At 36.9% G+C, this 17,055-nt stretch overlaps 2 protein-coding genes across 3 annotated transcripts; both read right to left on the bottom strand.

Moving 5' to 3' along the window:
• Positions 1 to 38: 38 nt before the first annotated feature.
• Positions 39 to 12,380, bottom strand: LOC150038145 (putative serine/threonine-protein kinase At1g54610). Of its 2 annotated transcripts, none has more exons than XM_090311338.1 (6): positions 11,934 to 12,380; positions 11,341 to 11,786; positions 10,931 to 11,215; positions 10,518 to 10,835; positions 9,227 to 9,454; positions 39 to 430 (listed from the first exon to the last, which is right to left on the bottom strand). In XM_090311338.1, exons 2-6 carry the CDS (start codon positions 11,716 to 11,718, stop codon positions 158 to 160), a joined length of 1,482 nt encoding a protein of 493 aa, XP_090167464.1. In that variant the 5' UTR covers positions 11,719 to 11,786; positions 11,934 to 12,380; the 3' UTR covers positions 39 to 157. The 2 variants fall into 2 exon arrangements, with proteins under 2 accessions (XP_090167464.1, XP_090167465.1); XM_090311339.1 differs by lacking the exon at positions 39 to 430 and adding an exon at positions 8,853 to 9,135.
• A 2,253-nt stretch (positions 12,381 to 14,633) lies between these two features.
• LOC120069813 (pentatricopeptide repeat-containing protein At5g39350-like) lies at positions 14,634 to 17,024 on the bottom strand. The gene has a single exon (XM_039021628.2). The coding sequence runs from the start codon at positions 16,892 to 16,894 to the stop codon at positions 14,834 to 14,836; it is 2,061 nt and encodes a 686-aa protein (XP_038877556.2). The 5' UTR covers positions 16,895 to 17,024; the 3' UTR covers positions 14,634 to 14,833.
• Between the last annotated feature and the right edge of the window lie 31 nt (positions 17,025 to 17,055).

Below are 17,055 nucleotides of genomic sequence, written 5' to 3'. Positions count from 1 at the left end.
TACAAGTAGCTTCAGCTCCTTAACCGGTAACAAATCAAAATAAAAAATTCAAGAATATAACCAAAAACTTTAAAACTTCAAGAAGTAAATAAACATAATCCTCAAAGTTCAGCCATTATCCTTGTAAATTTAACCAAGACAGGTATCTTCAGCTCGATTACCATTGAAACAAGCCAATTGTATTATGATAACCAAATATTTGAAAAGATAAAAGCATCTGTTTGGGAAACAATCTCAACCTCATGAAAATATCTTGCGCAAATGTCTCAGTACCTCTCAAAATAAACCAGGCATATACTGAACAGAAACTGAAATTAAGGCATCCATACCTCCGAGCTTCATCATCCCGTCTTCTTGCATCCATCTCCTTACTGGGAGGATATTTTGGGAGGTTGGAGGGTTTGCAGGCTAAAGGTTCTGTCATGAAGAACTGTATTGCAATGGACAAAATTTGAAAGGCATACAAGAAATATGGCATAATTCCCATTATAGCAGTCACAGAAAGTGAGAATATAACATCTGTTATACATCCAAATTCATAATTTCCCTGATTAAAGCTACCTTATAAGTTGAAGCAAAAATAAGCCTAGAAGACTGAATTGCAAAGAATAAAAAACCAACAAGATTCGTAATAGTTAAGTGATACCAAACTAAAACAGATAAAGGTTATCGACCATAGTAAATATGTTTTTTATTCAACATATTTGGTTATGCATAAAATTATACAAGTACAGTTTTAGCTTTTTATGTGAAGTCATGAAATTTAATTGGATCTTTTCTCTAAGTTTTCTATCAGTCAATGATCCAAATCATCGACAAAATAGCTCAGGAAGTGCTTCCCAATATACTTTAGCCTTTCCTTCATGCCACCACCCTAAAATAATTTATGGAAGCTTAATATTAGTTAAATCGCCAATTAACCCAAAAGTTTAAGTAGATGGATTACAATATATTTAATTTTATCAGTATTTCAATATATTTCCCAAACATGTAGACTTGAAAATTTGTAGAATGCCCAATAATTGAAAATAGATGTTAATTGGGGAGGAAACCCGACCTTCTACTTTGATGTTATGTTAAATCACCAATTTTTATGTCCTAGAAGTAGTTGCTCATACAAAATTTCCTGCAGAATAAGAACTAGCACTCTACTGCCAAATTCTTGTGAGTTTTCTAATGCCATGTAAACATGATTGGTCTCATTGTATTTATGGTATTTTTTAAGCACTCTCAGCCCCCCCACTTCCCATATTTACGAGCTCCAAAAGAAGTTAAACTGTTCTTGATTGTAGCACTTCAGAGAATTGAATATTTTTATAGTGCTTATATTAGAGTATACTTAGGTTATAGTAAATATATTAGTCATGTTGTCTTCTATGGTCTTTTTACTTTCTCCTACTTAGGTTCCTTTTATATACTTGTATGCATATCTCTTTGGTAATGGAATGCATAATTTTGATTCTCTCAATTACGTGGTATGAGGAGAGTGTTAGGGTGAATAGGGCTTTTATATTATCCTAGGGTTTTGTGAACTTTCACCTTTCAGAGTTCAAAACCCTTTTGTTTTCCACCACAAACTTATTGTTTGGCCTATGCCTATTTTCGTTGTCACCCCTGTCAATGCTCGTCGCCACCACTACCACAAAAAACACTACCTCTACCATATTTTGGCCTTTTTTTATTTGTATTTTATTGTCACTGCCCAATCCTTGAGAAAGCTCAATTGCCAATCAGCATAACCCCAGAACTCAGTCACCATCTAACTTGCGTATGAAGTCATGTGCCACCACCATCTTCTACATCACAATCACGCTCGGGTGCATGTGGGAGTGCGTGTCGCTATATTTGGCTTCTTATCTGAACGTGTGTGTCACCATATTTGCGTGCGCACGCGCATGTATGTTTATAGTATTTTTGTTTTGTTTCCTTGTACTTTGAGCATTAGTCTCTTTTCATTTGAACAAGTACCATAAAATTGTCAGAGGAGTAGGAAAGATCCCTAAAAAGACGACCATTCATAAACCCCAGAGTGTCTAGAGAAAAGGATGACCTACTAAGATAGATGAAAATGATGACCCACTAATATCATGAAAAGGATGACCCATCTAGGAGACCTATAGTATTTAAAAAAAATGAAACAAAAATGCTAGAAATACCAAAATGAGTACAAAAAAAGAGAAGCACTATGCAGGAGAATAAAAATCAATCTAGATCAAATGTGAAGAGCCTTGAACTCGAGCTGAAACAAAATGAGCAATCCAAGAAGAGACTCATCTTGAAAAAACCATCAAACTCTTTAAACCAAAGCTTTAACATAAATGCCAACTAGGCTTGAGAAGATGCAAACAGAAAGAAAAGCTACAATACTTTGTAATTAACCAAAAGAAGAGTGCAAGAAGCTGAGGAAGCTGGAGAATGAAGAACCCAAAAGATGCAACAACCCTCGCCTATCTTCGAAAAGAGTTAATCCTTGAAAGTTTAACTTCTACCAAAGGACTATTTTGAAATACCATTCCCAATTCATTATATTGAAAGCCTTTTCAAGATCTAATTTGAGAACCACACCTATAATTCACTCTCATTTTCCATGAGGCATCCATAATTTGTATATTAGAAACAAAAGAAAAAGTTTGGCTTTTGCAATAGTAGAAGGTAGGACAAGTTTCAGCCACCTAGATTGGACTCGAGCAATAATCTAATACGCATATGGAATGAGACTGATAAAGTGGTAATCAACAACTGATTTGGAATCAAGCTTCTTGGGTATTAAACAAATATAGGTTTCATTCAATGAAGCAGTGACGACTCCAAATGAAAAGAACTTATGCACCATAGCCAAAACATCATGTTTGATAGTATTCCAAAAAAAATTGATGAATTTTGTTGTAAAGCCATAAGGACCAGGAGATTTTATTGAGCCTAGAAAAGGGATTGCATTGGAAACCTCTTCATCAGTAAATACATCCTCAAGCCTCAAGCCTAGACACCTGTTCAATGTTGGTTCCTATCCTTAGTAAAGAGCTTCTTGTAGAAGTCCAGGCATTCAGACTCAGTATCCCCTACTATCCTATCAACAAACTAATCCCATCTCAGGAAAGAATTTTTTAGATCAAGCTTTTCTATTTATAGGCAGCTAAAAATTGAATGAAAAACTTGTGTTTTCATCACCTTCAGTGAGCCATTTCAACTTATAATGTTAATGCCAATAGATCTGTTTATGTGTTGTCAAATTCTCAATCTATTCACCCCGCAACCACGAGAGTCAACCTGAGATGCAAATAAAGGACCACTGTCTTCTGAACTGAATAATAAATGGAGTAGATATATGATTGAGGCCATTTGTGAGGCTTCCAGGTGTTGTGCCTTGCTCCAATTTTGTAGCTCAACTTTGAGGCCCTTGCGTTTCATCATCAATCCATGACCAGGCCAAACTATTAAAGAATTCCAATTCCACCAACCATCCACAACCTCACTTACTGACAAAATTTGCAGCCAAGAATTTTCAAAATGAGAAGGGCAAGGCCCCCAAGTAATAACCCCAAAAGTTAGAGATAAGGTACTATGGTCAAATGTAATTCTATCTAGATGTTTATGGGCCGCTTAACCAAATTTACTATGACAAGCCTCCGTGATCAAGAATTTATCTAAAAGAGATACATATTGTGTGGGGCCAAAGCTAGACCATTCTACAAGGGAATGTCTAACAACCGATAATTAGAAATCCACTGATTAATAGCATGCATACTCTTGTTGGTAGTGATCACGAGATTTCTCCCAAGACCAACGTGTCACAAAGTCACCACCTATAATCCAATGATTTCCCCCCAAAACAGCCAAGTCATACAATCTCCACCAACAATCATTAGTGAGTTGTTTTCAAATGGATCATGAACCGCCATAACCATAAGCCAAAAAGAAACCCCGCCAATATTAAAAATATGAACGGAGGCAATGAAGAGACCCTAAATAACCTCTCAATTGTAAAATTTAGCTCACTCTAAAGCACAAGAATATCCCCAGATGATTTTATGGTATCAAGGGTTGTGTAGCTAATGTGGGAAGAATGCCAGATTGATTTAACCATATGGGTGCCAACACAGGTAATTTCATTTCCACTACTCGTGTTTTATGGTTGAACAATCTTCTTGATCAACACCTTTTTCCTCCAAGAACCCAATCCATGAACATTCCAGGTTAGAAGATATTGATCACACAAAGAACCCTCCAAAATTGTCATAGTTGTTGATTTATCATAGTGGACGGAGTAACGTAGGTTTTGTAATTCCCTAACAGTTTATTTTTTCCCAGTGGTGGAGTAAGCTTTCTTGGTTTTTGGTGGTTGTGGAAGGAGGAATAGTCATAATACAAAGCCCATGGTCTGGGAGAAAGTGAGCCATGTTCACAAGGCTATAAGGTAGATGAGGAAGGGCAGGCGGATTGGGTGATGTGGGCAGTGGATGGTTAGAGAGTGCAAATGGCTTGATGGCTGTATGGGTAAGGGAACATGGAAGCGGGGGTGGGGAGGCGAGTCAATGGTAGGGTAGCAATCAGAGAAGGGTAATGGTCAGTTAGAAGAGGCAAGGCGATGGCTAAGGCCTATTGGTGGACAACGAAAGGTTCTTCACTAAGGTAGGTAATATCGGATAGCTGGCCAGCAATTTCCTCACCAAAGGTGGACAAGGAAAAAGGGTGTGTAGATTAAGATCTGGTAGTTAGGAAGAGCAAATGGTGACTGGGATGGAGAGATACGCCTTAGTATTAGAGCCAACAAAAGGGAAAAGTAGGGATTGGGGCTGAGGTGGAGCCTTTGGATCTGATTTGGAGGTTGGTGAGACCTCACAGAAAGTAACATGGGAAAGAAAATAGAGGAAGGAAAGGGTAGTATAGAAGATTTGGTGGGGTCATAAGCTATTTCATATTATTATGGACTATGGTCATATTATTGTAAATAATCATGATGTCCTTTATGATTTTTTTACTCTCTTGCATAGTTTACCCTTGTACACTTGTGTATGTCTCTTTAGTGAATGGAATACATTATTCATTTATCTTGATTCTCTCCATTACAAATACCACAGGTTTTTGGTACACAAAGGTATTCCTCTCTAATTCTTGGCTCCAAATGGTGTTGTTCCTTGCCAACAAGCATAAGAGGGTTTGGATCATTCTTTATAGGTGCACAATGGCTAAAAGGATTTGGTTTAGGTTCTAGCAAGCTTTTGGAGAGAAGAGAAGTACCCCACGTGTTGTTCAATCATTTTACATCCTCCTTTTTGAGATATAAGTATACTTCTTTGCCCGGCTATCCTTTCCGCTATTTTAGACGAATAAAAGGGTCATAAGGGTTTATTTGGTCCCTGTCGCAAGTCGAGCTAATGGAAGGTTGACATGACATTTCTTTATTAATTTTTTAAGTAAAAAAAAAAACAAATATTTTTCTCTTTTTTCTTCTCTCTCCCTTATTTCTCCATCTCCTCCATCCTCCTCTTTCCTTTACCTCCCCACATTGTTGTTGCCACACTTCTCTGTCATTTCAGGAGAAGGGAGCGAGGCAACAGTGGGAGAATGAGAAAAGAAAGAGAGGGGAGAGAGAGAGAGAGAGAGAGAGAAAGGAAAAATAATGAAAATTTTATTTTAGTTTAAAAGTTAGTTAAAAAATGCCATGCTACAGTAACGAAAACAAACTATTGAAAATTACCAAATAAACCATATTTTCATACCTCAAAAGTTAAAATGTCGAGTTTGATAACTCGTGGCCCTAGATGCTTACCAAACACAAACCTCAAGGACTAAAATTGTATTTTTCCATAAAATAATAATTATTACAAATAAAGCAGTTCACTAAAGGTAGATTGAATTGGAAAACTTCCCTCAATTGACCCATGAAAAAAAGAAAAGAAAAACCCTCTTTCAAGAAAGAAGCTGGTTTTGTATCATTCTTCAATAGGATCCTAAAACAACTAGTCTAGGGTTTTGACCCATAAGAAGATCTAAGTCAGTCATTAACAATCGGATTTGGAGTCCCAAGGGTTTTCTTGTAAATCCTTCTTCAGATTGTTATTGGACTCCTCTCCCATTGGGACTTTGTGTTCGATGTGATTTGGAGGATTAAGATTCCTAAGAAAGTCGTGTTTTTTATTTGACAAGTCTTGCTTGGTCGTGAGAACACTCTTAATAGGCTTGTTAGGAGAAGAACTTCGCTTGTGGGGCCTTTTTGCTGTATTATTTGTTGGAAGGTGGAGATCTAGATCATCTCATTTAGGACTGCCCATATGCAAGGACTATGTGGAGTTTCTTCTTGTTACTTGTAAGCATTGCTGGGCAAAGAGATGTCTGTGCAACGATAGAGAAGTTCCTCCTTCATCCGCCTTTTAGAGAGAAAGGCCTTTTTTTTTTTTTTTGCTTGCTAGGGTGTGTGCGGTTGTTTGGGATATTTGGAGGGAGAGGAATGATAGAGTGTTTAGAGGTAGGGACAAGAACCCTTGTGAGGTTTGGTCTTTGGTGAGATTTCATGTATCCTTTTGGACTTTTGTTTCGAAGCTTTTTTGTAATTATTCTCTAGGAAACATTTTATTTAGTTGGAACCCCTTCCTTTAGATGGGGTGTTTTGGTGGGCTTGTTTTCTATAGGCCCCTGTATTCTTTCATTTTTTTTCTCAATGAAAGCAGTTGTTCTTATATGTCATTAACAAGAAAACGGTATCACAGCCCAGGCCATATAAGTCCATCCACCTTTCAGTACTGTAGTAACACTTACTCTCGGTTAACTCTAAAACTATAGATGATGGACTCAAAGACGAGGTAAGTGTTGCTTGAATACATTTTTTATGATCCAACATCATGTAACCATGGCCTGCCTTACTAAAGACCGGATACAATAATCCTCTCTCAAAAAAGTTAAAAAGATAGTAGTGTCCGTATGTCAGAAGGACAATGAGTCTCCTCGCATGAAAAGGCCTCCAAATAAACCTCTCATTTGCATGAACAGAGACTTAGTAAGAACACCCACCACCATAAGAAAAGAACACGAGAAAAAAGGTCACTTTGCCTAATGCCTATGTGATTTAAGATCTCTTACACTGAAATGTGTGTGCGTGTGTTTGGCTAACAAATAATTAAATTTAAAAAAATATATACAAAGTTGAAAACTCAATGAAACGCTGCCTGAATATAGAGCACCCCAAATAAGATGTTCCTAATTGATCGCGCATAAGAATAATTCCATAATAAGTGATCCCAAGGTATTAATTCTTCCATAAATAACCTGCCAGATAAAGAACTTTACCTTCTCCAGGACTTCACCTCCAAAGAATTGAAAAACCTAACTCTCTAAAAGGAAGGATCCAACAAGTAACGAAAGAAAGATTTACAAGAGAGCCCATTATAAGGGCTAAGACTCCAAATATGGATATCCCTTCTCCCTTGCCTAAACTCAACATCCCCCCAATAAAGAAAAGAGGGTCATGACCTCTATCCATTCCCTATTGGACAAACGAAGATGGAAGTCGAACGAAAAAACGCATGAGCTCCCCAAAAGTAACATGACATCACCAACACAAAAGATGATAAAGATGATGAAATATGTTTTCTTTTATAACAACTTTCATTAAGAAAAAAATGAAAAAATACAATGCCATACAAAAAGTCAAACCCAACTAAAAGAATAGGCTCCAACTGTATAAAATAGATCCTATAGAGGAATTACAAAAGGCTTTGGAATCAAAGCCCAGATGGAAACATGAAATCTAACAAGGGACCAAACATCTCAAAGATCCCTCTCCCTCCCCAATCTCTGGACACTCAGTTATTCCACCCACACCAAATATCCCACATAATATCACACACCCCAGCAAGCCATAAAACAACCCTTCTCAAGAAAGGACGGATGGATAAGGAACTCTTTGATCATATTACGAGTATCATTGTGCCGAGCTAGCGAGAATTCAAACATCTGAAAGATAATACATCCTTTCTTACCAGCCCTAGTCTTCAATAGCCTCATTAGCATTGAAAGCCTTATAAAGAAGTTTCCTTGAAACAACAAACACTCCTTATTTGTATTTTAATTTTTTATGAAATTCAAGTTTCTTGGAGAAATGTGAAAGAATATAGATGGGCATACAAAAAGAAGATCCAACAAAAGGTGCATTGACCTAAAAGGGGGCTCCAATCCAAAAGAAAACACCTAACTAATAATAACAAAAGGCTTAAGAAGCAAAACATCTATATAGAGGTGTTTTCTCAGAATAAAAGCCTATAAAGAGGCGTTATATCTAATGTTATCCCAATTTACTTTTCAAGTCCTCACAACCTCTCTAAGAGTTCTAATGTTTCTCTAAAGCCAAATACCCCAAAACACCCAAAGAAACAAGCCTGCCAAAGAACTCTACCCGTATCCTGAAAGGGAGGGAACACAACCTCCTTAATTATCCTCCAACAATCTTAGCTACAAGCCAAAGAAACCCCGAAGGACACCAGAAAGCACACCCAAATCAGCTGCACATACTGGGAACACCCGTTATTCATATAGATCGTGTTAAATAAAATCTTCTTCATGCTATCAATAATTTAGATTATCAAAATCAAACAAATAATAGTAAAATTAGATACAGGTAAGTACATTGAATTTAACAAAGTTTCATATTCGACATGAATGCAGCAATAAATGATTAAAAAAACATGTGAATGTGATTTTGACTTTTCTCCATAAGCGTATGTGCTTTTTATAGTTTCTCAAAAGTTTGTTTACCCAAGAAAATGTATATCTAATAAGCCATGAAAATTTTACATCAAATATTTTTTTTATAACTCAAGGACACAGTTGTATAATCTATAGAATAGATCCTGTTCAAGTAACATCAAATATTAATTTCAATTGAAAAATTAGAGATATTTTATAACATAAAATTGTGGACTTAATACACGTCTTATATTTATAATAAAAAGACTTTATACGCTGTCTTAATGTCTAATAAAAGGACTTAATATGCTGACTTAATGAAAGAAAAGGACTTTCGTTCTCCATGAAAGAAAATGACTTAATAAGCTGTCCTATTGAAACCAAACCAGAAGAGGCACAGGAAGCAAACAACACTCCATCTGATCGGTAGATATAGTAGAGTAGGAAGATCGATGTCTATAATAAATGAAACCATATCATTAGAAACAGATTATTGACAGAAGTGAAAGTCATAACAGAAATATATTCTGACAATTCTTTAGCTCACCTCGCTATTTAATGCATCTGTTGCTGTCTTTCGTTCTGCTGGATCAATTGCAAGTAGCGTTTCTATAAGGGGCAGAGAAGATGGGGGGAAATCTTTAAATGTCTCCTTTATACATCTTTTATAAGGTTCTCTGGGCTTAAATAAGGTAGCATTGGGAAGTTTTGCTCTTTTCCAATATTCATCCGAAGGGGAGCCACAAAGCTTGTATATCTTGTGTAGTTGCTCTACCTGGATGAGCAAAAGAGTAATTAGCACGTACAGCCGATAGAGAAGGTTAGGAAGATTCGTTTTTTAATATAAGAAATAATTTCATAGATGGTATGTCATTAAAAGAGGAGGATGCCCCAAAATGCTAGAAAGATTCAAGTTAAGGAAAACGAGAACAACCTATATCATAGTTAAAAGTTAAAACTATTTCAAGCTTCCTCAACTATTTTGAAACGTTCACTCTAATGAAAATAGATGATAGCTGTTTTGAATATGAAACATTTACTCAATGATTAAAAGATAGTACAGATGAATCAAGCAGAAGCAGCAATGCTATCGATGAGGCGTACATATGTTAACTAACCACATTCATCGATGTGAGAAAAAAAACACCTATAGTACACTGAAAGGTCCATGCACATATATAAGGGACCCTATTTCTAAAACCAAAGCCAATATGGTGATAGTAACGGGATCATCAATCATGCACCATAAAGCAAGGTACACAAACAGAGAAGGAATCCTACCACTAAAATGAAAAAATGACCCATGAAAGGCATTACTTTTCATATTTTGCCTAATATTACGTCATGCCTTCCCACAATGATCCATAAGGGGTACAGTGATCCACGCATTTGACACCTTATACATAATGCAATTTTGTATGCTCACTGAGAGTCATAATGGCGCTGAAGACAATTTAATAAAACAATAGGTAATGGCTATGATGGATAAATTCCTAAAATTGTTGCATGTTTTCAAATGTAAAAAGTGAATAATAATTCTTTTATCTTAATAGTGGTCAGAGAGGTAGTAATTTAATAAGGGTGCATCTTCTAGAAAAGCAGTAGTTCAAATAGAGAACATGATATTTAAACTGTGACCTTTCATCCTTTAAATTCTGTGCTAGTTTTGAACTTTTCTACATCCATTTATCTAAAGCTGGAGTGTTAATCAAAATAGAGCTGCCAAAGACTGCCCATCTCTTACGAGCCCTGTGATTCTTTAGTTTAACATTAATCAAAATATTGCTGCTAATATAAACTCTTTCCATCATGTTCTCCTACAGAAAGAAAGCAATTACCTCTGTACGGCCAGGCATAATAGGCCTCCCAGCTAATAACTCTGCCAGTATACACCCAGCACTCCAGAGGTCTACTCCTACTCCATAATCAGTTGCTCCAAGAAGAAGTTCAGGAGGTCGATACCATAAGGTAACCACCCGACTAGTCATTGGGTGCTTGTGATTCGGGTCAAAGAAAGAAGCCAATCCAAAGTCAGCAATCTTAAGCACTCCTCCACTATCAATGAGAAGATTAGATCCTTTAATGTCACGGTGAAGCACCCGACGATTATGACAGTGTTCCAGTCCAGATAGCAGTTGTTGCATGAAACATTTAACCTATAAATAGGCATGGATTCACCAAAAGAGTTATTGTTCAGCTTTTGTCCAATATTCAGTTTGGATATGAAAACTAAAAGAAACAATATGCTAACCTGAGATTCCGTAAATTTGATCGATGGATTTGCAGCAAGACCTGCTAAATCATGTTCCATGTACTCAAACACCAAGTATAAACTACAAGACATCCGTGATGTAACCAATCCCTCCAATTTCACAACATTGTTATGATTTAATCTCCTAAGGATGAGAATCTCTCTAGCCATAAATTTCACACTTTCAGGTTCCAAATTGTCAAATCGAACCTTCTTCAGTGCAACAATTTTACCTGTAAGTATATCTTTAGCTTTATACACATTGCTATACGTTCCTTGTCCAATCTAACACCAAATCAATTATGTTAGAAGAATGTAAGACAGTGGAGAGTAAAAAGTTAAAGAGCAAGAACAATAATGCATTAAATCAAACTGAAACTACACCTAATGTTACTTAGTCGATTGCCTACCTTATCAATCTTTTCAAATGTATCAGCCTTCCGAGGAATCCAGCCATTGAGAGCCTCTCCACAAACTGCTGTGAGCCAAGAAGGCCATCCAGCAGCAACTTGCTCTCCCTGGTAATGGTTAGGCAAGTTAGTTGGCCTGGGAACCTTCCTCGACCTTCTCCGCTCTGCTCGTGGGCGAACCTGACCCCCATCAGCCTTCTGCTCCTCTTCCTTGTTCACGTTTATATGCTCCTCTACGTTAGCACTCACACGTTCTACTTCTTTCTCCTGAACAACCTCGCCTTCGACACGAGACTCGGTAATTTGATTCCTCTTCCCCTTATCTACAGGGGCTTCTACACTTCTAGAAGACGCCTCTCGGCTAACCAAACACCCCATTTATCAATTCTAAACGTCATCTCCCACCATAGCAACCAACAAAAGCACTTCACTCATACATTTTCTCACTACAAATCCAGCAAAAAACAGTAGACATAAATTTCCAAGTAAATTATTAATCGAAGAAAACTGAGAAAACAAAAAACCCCACATAAGATTCCTAAATGATTATCAAAACCCAAAACAAAACGAAAAATAATCAGCATAAAACATACCAAGAACGAAGAAGCATGAAAAACCCATCAAAGAAAACGATCGAGGGGAAAGCAGAACAGGGAAATTGGGGGAAGAAATTGGGAAAGGCGAGTGAAATCAGAATGGAAATGGAACAGAAAAAGAGGGAAAAGTTGGGAATGAATTGGAGTGATGCATCATCATAATTATGGATTGTTTGCGGTTGTGTGTCGTGGTTGTTGTGGGCTCTGTTGTGCTGTCTGCAAGTAAGTGGAAAGAGCCAATAGGAAGAACGAAGATCTGCTTCGCCGTTTCAGAAAGTCAGCCTCAAATCCAAATCTGGAATCTCTCTCTCTATCTCTCTCTACTGTCAATTGAGCAAGAAAAAAGCTTTAGATCCTTAATCCCCAAAGTGTTCCATTTTATTATTGTTTTTCTTATTTGGGAGTTCTCTGTCCTTCAATTATCAACAGCTTACTTTATTTTGCACTTTTTGAATCAATCCTTCTCCATATATGCATGTAAGATTTTCACAAAACTAATTTCTACATCTCAATTTGGTAAGTTATCTGTATGACGTATAGGGTGGGGATTGAACATCTAACCTTAAAGTTGATTGTAGATAATTGATATCAATTGATGAATTATGCTCATTTTGACAATAAATTGTTTGCCTGTTTGTATTGAGTTTTGGGTTTCAACTAGTTCATTACCGACTCATTTTTTTCTAACACAATTGGGGCAATGGGTCAAATTAAACATGTCTGTAGTTGCCATATACTTATGTCAGTTAAACTATGCTCATTTTCGCTAAATTGTGGTGTATTTTGAAGTCATATTTCATAGTCTTTTTTTTAATTACAATGTCTTCTCCCAGTCTTGATAAGTACAACACGTACAAGAAGAAATTAGAAACCTCTCATATCACGGATAGTTCCCACAATCAAGAACCACCAAGAGGACTAACTTGAGAGTAGTCCTTTTTTTAGAGAGAGAGATGGAATAGGATTCAGTAAAAAATGCAGTATCTTAAGATCCAAAATCCCAATAAATATATGGTGAGGGAGTTTGTTGCATAACCTTAAAATTACCAATCTCAATAGTGGAGTGTGGAGGGCGCATGAGAACTTTTCTTTTAAGATGAATGTGGATGCTTCTGTTGGTATTAGGCCTTTAACTGTGGGGTTGGGTAGTATTATCAAGGACTCTAATGAACATCTGGTTCTTGCATTTGCCAAAAATATCACTGACGTATCAATGTATTTTCAATTGAAGCTTTTGCTTTACTCCATGATCTTCAGGTGTTAGACGAACGCTACATTTCTAATTGTTAGGTGGAATCCGATTCACAATCTCTTGTACGAGCTATTAACTCAAACATTCTTCTTGACTCTACTCATGGGGTCATCTTAGAGGAGATTCGAAAATGGATGAACAAAGTACGCATTAAAAGCCTTAATTTTGTTCCGTAAGCTACCCTAGGACTTCTATTCTCTAGCGAAGTGGGCATCGTCTAATGTATTCGGTGGTTGGTGGGACTTTGTTTCTCTACCTTGGCTCTCTCCTATTGTTGACAGAGAGATTGAGAATCGTAGGCCTTTGGACATTGTTTGATTGTTTTGAAGTATTGTTTCATTAAAAAAAAAAAAAAGTTAACATTCTCGATCTCCCCTCCCCCTCCCATTCATAGAATTCTCCATCACTTCCTACCTAACTAAATGAGAACTACTCCTTTCGTCCGCCCTTTCCTAGAGGAAGCCTCTCATGAGGTTCTTCGATGTTTTTACAAATCGAGACAGACGTTCAAAAAAAGAGAAGTAATAGATAGGAATTCCACTCAACATTGATCTAATCAAAGTAAGTCTACCAGCTTTAGAGGGAAAAAAAATTCTTCCATAAGGCCAACCTCTTCCTAATCTTCTCTATGAGACTATCTCAAAAAGAGAGCTCTCAAATTACCTCTGAAAGGATGACCAAGGTACGAGGAAGAGAAAGAGCCAACCTCATGACTAACCAAACCCAACCCATCTATTAAGCTTCATTAGGCAGGTTTCAATTATGACTATGAACTTTATGATACGTTTTAGGTATGTCTCTAAACTTCAGGTAAATTTCAATTATGTCCTTATTGTATCAAAATTTTCATGTTAACCCTTAACCATTATGCCCTTATCGTATAAAAAAATTCATTTTAACCCTTAATCATTGAAATTGTTTCAAAACAACTATCTCATTAACTTTCCAACTTAAAATGAAGATAAAAACATAAAGAGAAGAGGTGGGAAGCTACTGAAAAATATCAAACAATCATGTCAAATTCAAAATGGAATTATAATTTGAGGGTAAAGGACGAATTTAGAGATTATGGTAAAATACTGTTTTCCTCACCCATAAAAGATTGGTAGGGAACAAATCTTTCAGCGGTAAGCATACCACGAAGGAAGAATGAAATTTGAGGTATTTGTCTCACGATCTATTAATGAAAATTAATGTAAGATATGAATGGAAAAGAGAAAAAGATAAATAAATTCAAAACGAGCGAAGATCTTAGTGACATTTTTTTCTTAATAGATTTGTTTCATTGAGGATGAAAAATGTCTTCCTTCATCTGTTGATCTTCTTCTTTATTGTTCTCCTACCTACCACAAATCAAGAGAGAGATTGAACCTTCGACGTCAAGAGAACGAGTGCATGTTGAATACCACTTATCTAAGTTTCTTTTGACAAATAAAACAACATGATTGATATTAAATTAATGTTTGGAAATATATAAAATAAAAATTCCTACAATTTTAAAATCAATAGAGTATGAAAAGTTATTCCAAATAAGTTAGTGATGAACAAAATATGACACAACAAATGGTCATCTTGAACTCCAAGGATTTGCTTGATGTTTGCCCAACATGGCTGCAAATTCTCCCATTTGCACCAAACATATAGACTAGATATTTACTTCAATTGAGCTATATCCTGGAATCTTTTTAAGCTCTTGCTCGGTCATGAGACCTCGAACATACTTTACCGAATCCCATCGACTTGCTTCAGCGTATATATTCGACAAGGTAATGTAGGTGCTCGGATTTCTAGACTCCAAGGAGAGTAATCTGTCGGCAATTTTTACACCCAATTCAATGTCCTTGTGCAAAAGACATCCACTCAGCAGAGTTTCAAGTATGCCACTTGTTGGTAAGAAAGGCATTTGATTGATTAATTCCTCAGCTTGCCGAAGGCGACCTGCTCGACATAGAAGATCTACTAAACAAGCATAAAGTTTATCGGTAGGTGTTATGTTATGATCTTTCTCCATATTTCGAAACAAAGAGATCCCCTCTTCAAACAGGCCTGAATGGCTACAAGCAGATAGCAGAGAAACAAAGGTGCTCTCATTTGACTGAAGTCCTTCTCGATTCATTTGATGGTAGATACACAGTGCTTTACGCCCGAGACCATGCATTCCATAGCCCGAAATCATAGTATTATATAATATCACATCCTTAGGCGTAAAACCATACTTGAATACCTTCTCAGCTGAGTTTATTTTGCTACATTTTGCATACATATCAATGAGGGCTGTCATAACTACAACTTCGAAAGCAAAATGAAATCGAGTTAAGAGAGCATGTATACTTCTCCCTTCACGTAACGAGCCTAGAAGCATGCAACAATGGACTAAACTAACTAAGGTGAGAGCATTAGGAGTGACCTTCTCATTTTGCATCTGATAAAATAACTTTAAGGCATCTCTAGCATGCCCATTTTGTGCCAGTCCCACAAGCATTGCAGTCCATGAAATCACATTCTTATTTTTCATTCTTTTAAAAACAGAAGATGCATAGGCCACGGACCCACCTTTAGCATATAGATCAACAATTGCAGTAGACAAAACCAAATTCAAATCAAGTCCCCTTCGATAAATGCAACCATGGATGATCTTGCCGCCATCCAAATCAGCTGTGCGAGAACAAAGCTGGATGAGGCTAACAACGGTACCTGAATCGAAACCTCCATCATTCATAACTAACATCTGAAAGAGATGTAAAGTTTCAACAAACAAACCATTTTGAACGTATCCCGAAATCATAACATTCCAAGAGACCAAATTCCTAGAGGGCATGGTATCGAAAATCCATCGAGCACTTTCGACATCACCCGTTTTACAATACATATCAATCAATGAGGTAAGCACTCTTGTATCACTACTCATTCCAAATTCGAAAACATAGCTATGCATGCATTTTCCAAACTTTAAATTCCTCATCTCCCCACAGGATTGAATCAAGCTTGTCATGGTCACAGCACTAGGCTCAATTTCATTATAAAGCATATCAAGAAACAAGATATAACCTTCATTAAACAAGCCTTCCTGTACCAATCCACCAATCATCACATTCCAACAAACAACGTCTTTCTCAACCATTTGATGAAAAAAATTTTGTGCACACATAATATCACCAGTTTTCACTAAAAAGTTCAAGATCGAACTTCCCAAAAACCGACCTCCAGCGAACCCTTTACACACAGCTATTCTAATCACTGCCATCCCCGTTTCATAATCCATTAAGAACATGCATGCCTTAAGAGCAAAATTACAAGTATAACTATCAAATTCCAAACCACATCGACTCATCATCTTAAGCAGCTCCATACTCTCATTATAATGCTCATTTTGCAGATACCCATTAACCATGGCATTGCAAAGAACAGTCTTTGGTTGAGGAATTTTATCAAACAGTTTCCGTGCATATTCCAAACAACCCAAACCTGAGTACGCCGCAACAAGCTTTGCAGCCAAAAATTGGTCCCCAGATATGGCGTTTGTGATAATAATCTGGGCGTGTATGGATTTGACCGACAGAATGTTATGGGGAAATTCTTGGAGAAATGAGAGAAATGGTTGAAGATTGGGTTGTGGGTTGAACAAGGCATTTTTAATGGAGGATTTTGAGGTGTGTGAGATGAACCTTTTGAGAGGAAAACAAGGAAAGTGAAGGAAAGGCGGCATCAAAAGAACGAAGAAGAAAAAGAGTTGTGGAAAAAAGCCATAGCCAAAGCGATCAGAGGAACGTTCTTCTTCTTCTCCACTCCCGCTGCTCTCTCTTTTCCTCTCCTTTGATTTTACGAAAATGCCAATATTTTATGTCGATGAATATTTCTTTTTAGTTA

The sequence above is a fragment of the Benincasa hispida genome, chromosome 2 (assembly GCF_027475165.1).
Source record: "Benincasa hispida cultivar pf3 chromosome 2, pf3_genome.v1.1, whole genome shotgun sequence".
Classification (NCBI taxonomy): Eukaryota; Viridiplantae; Streptophyta; class Magnoliopsida; order Cucurbitales; family Cucurbitaceae; genus Benincasa; species Benincasa hispida.
The sequence above is the reverse complement of the archived record's forward strand: the minus strand, read 5'-3'. Positions and strand labels throughout refer to the sequence as shown.

Coding starts and splice junctions, on each gene's coding strand:
- LOC150038145 (XM_090311338.1), bottom strand. CDS start 11,718: ATGGGGTGTTTGGTTAGCCGAGAGGCGTCTTCTAGAAGTGTAGAAGCC. Junction 10,836..10,930: donor TCAAATTTACGGAATCTCAG/GTTAGCATATTG, acceptor GCCTATTTATAG/GTTAAATGTTTCATGCAACA. Junction 431..9,226: donor CAGATGCATTAAATAGCGAG/GTGAGCTAAAGA, acceptor ATTGCAATACAG/TTCTTCATGACAGAACCTTT.
- LOC120069813 (XM_039021628.2), bottom strand. CDS start 16,894: ATGCCGCCTTTCCTTCACTTTCCTTGTTTTCCTCTCAAAAGGTTCATC.